The 4954-nt window shown below is 37.4% G+C and overlaps 1 protein-coding gene across 1 annotated transcript in view; it reads right to left on the bottom strand.

The window, feature by feature from the left end:
• Positions 1-1734: 1734 nt before the first annotated feature.
• Positions 1735-4954, bottom strand: part of ACOX3 (acyl-CoA oxidase 3, pristanoyl) — a gene marked incomplete at its 3' end in the record, with an annotated part of 21543 nt that continues 18323 nt past the window's right edge. Inside the window, exons 11-14 of the mRNA XM_010011897.1 lie at positions 4919-4952; positions 4261-4380; positions 3497-3610; positions 1735-1850 (exon numbers count right to left, since the gene is read on the bottom strand). Coding sequence (XP_010010199.1) covers positions 1735-1850; positions 3497-3610; positions 4261-4380; positions 4919-4952 — 384 coding nt within the window. The remainder of the gene's footprint in view (positions 1851-3496; positions 3611-4260; positions 4381-4918; positions 4953-4954) is intronic.

Here is a 4954-nt window from a genome sequence, read left to right on the forward strand (position 1 = left end):
AGCCAAACCATTCTATGATTCTATGATTTAGAATTAGTTGATTAGTTTTCTTTTTTTTCTTTTAAATATTTGCATCATCCTTGCATTGAAATCCACTGTGTCATTTACAAAAGGCATATTTCAAAGATCACCTTCTCTCTCTTGACAGATGTTCAGTGACATACTTATGTTGAAGCTCAGATACAAGCATGAACTGCAAAATGCACAGCTATCCTCTGCAGATTTAGGAAGAACTTCCCCCTTGCTAGATGGACTTTTTTAGATATGAATGTCAATTGCCAGTCAGAATGAAACAAATCTTAGCATCCCAAATGAAGCATTAAGAATTAATTGCCTATTCTTCTGCCCTATAATTCTATTTCCTTCTTACTCTTGCTTGCACTTTTGTACTGTTCCTATCAAGCCATCCCCAAACCAAAATAATCTAGGCGTAAGTTATGAATCTCTTCCAAATCTGCCATAGCAAGAACAAATATTATATATTAGTCAGCCACTGGGCTGACTGAAAAGTGCTTCTTCATGCCCAGAATGTTTTAAATCAAATATGCATACATATTTAGAGCAAATCTTGCAAATCATTTTCAGATGTTTCTGAGGCATGCCATTTAAAATATAAAATTCCGCTGTCCTGAAGATGAATTGTAGGAAGAAAAGCTAATGACCTAAGGTAGATCAATGCCTATTTCAAAACCAGTTGTGTGCCTAAGTATCTTTAAATTTTAGCATATTTGAACATAAAAGAAAAGAGAACCTTTATACTTCTGAGCAAAGCATTTTCTAACACACTGGCCCTGGCACCAGCCTCCTCAGAACTGGCCAAGTGACAAGCAATCAGACTTGAATTTCTGGCAATTCACATTCTGAATTTGACCCTGAGGAGTTTCTCTAATAATCTGCTTCTAGGGTAAAAACCAGGAAAGACTTTCTCCACTCTACTAGCTGCTTCACACAGGCCATCCCCTAGCTGGAGCTAGGCTGGCTCTTCCTAGGTGCAGAGTTGAATATTCCTTCCTGTTCTTTAATGAGCTTTCCAGATAAGGTGAATGACACTGGCCATCTTCAGGGAACAGGTCTCTCTTCGGTGACAAATGACAAGTGTTCTTTCCTTGGATGTGAGACAGATTTTCTCTATGAATTAATGGAAGAATTTGGGGAGCGTGGGGATGTACACTGAAATTTGGAGTTAAGCCATTCCTAACTGTTAAAACTCTCTCTCTGCTGAGAGAATGGACCTGCTATATGTAGACTGTCAGTGTTTCCTTTTCAGGCTCCAATGCTGTCAGTTTGGTATCTTTCATAAGTACTTTGCACTATAGAAATTAGGGATGGAAAAGACCTATTAGGTCATCTAGTTTACCTACGTGCCAGAGCGAGATTCTTTCCTACAGTATGTATTTGGCCACAAGAGCAGATGGAGATGTAATAATTGCATGCTGCAGTAGATTTAATAGTAGTAGAGTTAGTCTTCAGAAGTTGCTATCAAAATTACAGACATAACACAGCACATGCCTGCAACTCTTCTGAAGGGAAATATGTCCTGGAAGACTTCTGCTAATGGTTACTGTCCTCCTGCTATCATGTTCTATGCAATGGACAGGTATTACATTTTATTAGTTACTTATTTGACTTTATGCTTGAGGAAATTTTACTTGACACAAGAAGGCAAAACTAGGAGGATCTGACAAACTTGGATGAAAATAAGTAAATAAAATAAGAAAGCTGAATAAGTATTACCTGACAGTTGTTTTTTGCCTCAAAATCACTTCGCCCAGACTGCTTCTCCTTGCTCAGCTTTAGGTCACTTTCTCGGAGCAGGTAGCAAACCAGCCATTTATATGCTGCTAGAGGAACTGTAAAAAGAGGAAACCAAAATCCTTAACTTTCACATTTATAATGCAAGAACTCACATGAAGATTCTACTGCAGTCTCAGTTTTTGTTATCCGAGACGGAAGTGTTCATTAACCAATCTATTAACATGACTCTTTGCCCATTACTGTATATTGCAATAAATAACATCTGGGCAAAATAATCAGATTGTAACTGTACAGTGAAGACACACCATGCTTGACCACACACTAGTTCAAACTGACTCCAACCTAAAAGACAAGGTATATCCACAGCCCAATTTAGATTTCAGACTTGATCAAACATTTTTAAGTTTTTATTTTCTTCCTATATTAAGAGTTAGGTCTGCAAGGTACTCAGTTGCTTTGGCAAATACAAGAACAGAAGGCAGTCCACATTTAGTGGAAGCACATGACTTCCAGCATTGCAAAAGTGGCTAAATGTAACCACATTAAAATGACCTGCTTTGTACATAATGTGTTTATAGTAGCCTGTAACTCTTCAGGAAAAAAAATACTACAGGATAAAGCCCTTTTATGAATTCTGCTTGCTTGTGTCTTACCTTAAGATTTAATGTAGAATATTATTTAGGCAATTGTGAGTGTTCACATGCTGCCTAAATTTAGGCACCGAAATTAACAGTCCAGTTTCTAACAGAATGGAAAAATAAATAGTTTCAGATATTTTTAAAACTATCATCTGGTACAGTAGGTATTTACAAGACAAGAGAGAACATGTGCTTAAGTATCAGTCTGTGCTCTCCTGGATTTCACAAGTTGGAGGCATAAAACAAAGAAGAAAGCAAGCAGTTGCTTTGAGCTAGTCTTTCTTATAAGCCTTTGTGATTTAGCTATTATGATACTATCTCACCTGGTACTATGCACCATTATCCAAAGTTCAGCTTTTTTGCAATTATTTGAGCACTGAAGTGGTTACTGAATTCTAGGAATCAACTAGATTGCCCCTTATGTATTAAGACCGTGGTTTCTTCCCCCAGTATGTTCTTAGCTTCACAGATTCACTTTTGCTCAATGCTCTGTCACTATCTCATTATCTGCTCATTACTTTGTTAATTTTTGCCTCCAAGAACCAATTTGGGCTCACAGTGATATAAAAGCGGGAACAGCATCTCATGTCATATTTGATTTGATTATAGCAGAGTAAGCCAGGAAAGCTGCAGGGAATTTTCTTTCACCATTACTCATTTTTCTCTATGCAACCAAAAGCAATTGTCAAAGGCAGACATGCTTAAAGCCTTTTCAACGTATTTCTAAATTGCTTGCATGGTTTTCTAAAATAAGATATTTTGGTGATACAAGGTAGTGGCAATCAGTGCTCCTTACAACAGTTTCACTTGAAAACAATACAGTGGCAAACAAACCTAGATTACAAATGCTATTTTAGAGGAATAAAAATGGCAGAAAAATATCTCATACTATCCCCCATTTCAGAATTGAGGCTGGGGGTGATAGGACATACTTTGAAATGCAAATCATCTTCTTAATAAATTGAAATGCATGTAATACAAAGAAATTCAGCAAATGACAAATATCTAATACACAGCAGAGGCTGAATCTCAGATCTATGGATCCTTTCCTCTGGAAAGGAATTTAAGATTCTAGAATCAGTTTAACAACAGCAGAAGGCTACCTGAGGAGTTCATGCAATCTTCAACACTAACAGCTGTGAATTTCCAGCCAAGGATATGATGGTAGTCTTGCAAAACATTTATTGTTCCAAAAGGGGATTCAAAAGGAGCTTTATCTGAAATACCAAAGAAAATAAAAATTATTTATGAGAAAAGAAATCGGAGTCTTTGGAACTAAAAGCCCATTACAAAGCCATGCATACACTCAATAGGCCAGATGCAATTAGTCCAGCCAAATGAGGACTGGTGGACAAATGCTGAAAAACCTGACATCACTACCTTTAAGCCCCATAAGATTTAACACCTATTGCTGAGTTTTCCAGTTGTGTAAGATGCTGGTGAAATGCACTGCTGGAAAGTGGAAATAAAATCTAGAGAACTACAAAATGTACTGATGGATATTGCTACCAAGTTGGGCAATATACATAGTTTTAAGTACAAAGAGGAGAGGGTACCCAGACTTACAACAACTTCAGGAGTAGGTCCACTAAACTAAATTGTGCTTTTCAAGGAGTAAGATACTACTTAACCTAACTAGGGATAGCAAAACATCTAGCTCGCTTCTGCAGGACTTAGAAGAAAGAATATTTCTTGCAGCAAATATCTGTGTATTGTGAATGTATCATATGATGGAGTCTGTAGCACATTATTTATGCTCTACAAAATGAGTAAATGACTGTCAATTGCTTTCAGTATGAAATTAGCTCCTAATTCCATTAGCTACACACTGTTGGGTCCAGCACAGGATTCCACAATGAAAACTTACCTCTTATGCAATCCATCCAGCTCATTAAGTAGTTGCTGGTTTGCTGAAGTAGGACGTTGTTATCTCCCTCATACGTGCAATTTGGATCATTGTCATTTCGGATTTCACCCAGACGGTTCACTTAATAAGAACAAGTGCACAGTTCTATATATTGCAATGTATTAATGGAAGCTAAGAGGGATTAAATAATTATTCTGTGACAAAATGCAAGAGAGTTGTCTGTTCCTACATGTACAGCTATTGCTTCCAGCAGATGAGCTTGAAAGCTTGTGAAAACAGATATACTGGAAAGATTTTAGAAAAGCGTGGCATTCATCTTACAAGGGGAGATTTCACCTATGAAGTCTATTTTTGGAAGACTGAATCACCAAATGCTGGTGCTGTGGCATTCATCTTACAAGGGGAGTTTTCACCTATGAAGTCTGTATCATTACTTTTGGAAGACTGAATCACCAAATGCTGGTGCAGATGCTGCATGAATTTAGTGGGATTTTTGTGGTATCAGGTATGAAAGGAGCTTTAAAAACATGGACATGCAGAAAAAAACCTTTCTAAACATATTCCTAAGATTCAGACACCATGACACAACAACATTCAAAGAACACATGAACACAACCATTCTCCTTCTGATCAGTGTATGCAGTAGTCTGTAACTTACTGGCAAGGTAACCATGTCCTCCACAAGCTTCTCGGC

This window comes from Nestor notabilis, unplaced genomic scaffold (assembly GCF_000696875.1).
Source record: "Nestor notabilis isolate BGI_N333 unplaced genomic scaffold, ASM69687v1 scaffold163, whole genome shotgun sequence".
Classification (NCBI taxonomy): Eukaryota; Metazoa; Chordata; class Aves; order Psittaciformes; family Psittacidae; genus Nestor; species Nestor notabilis.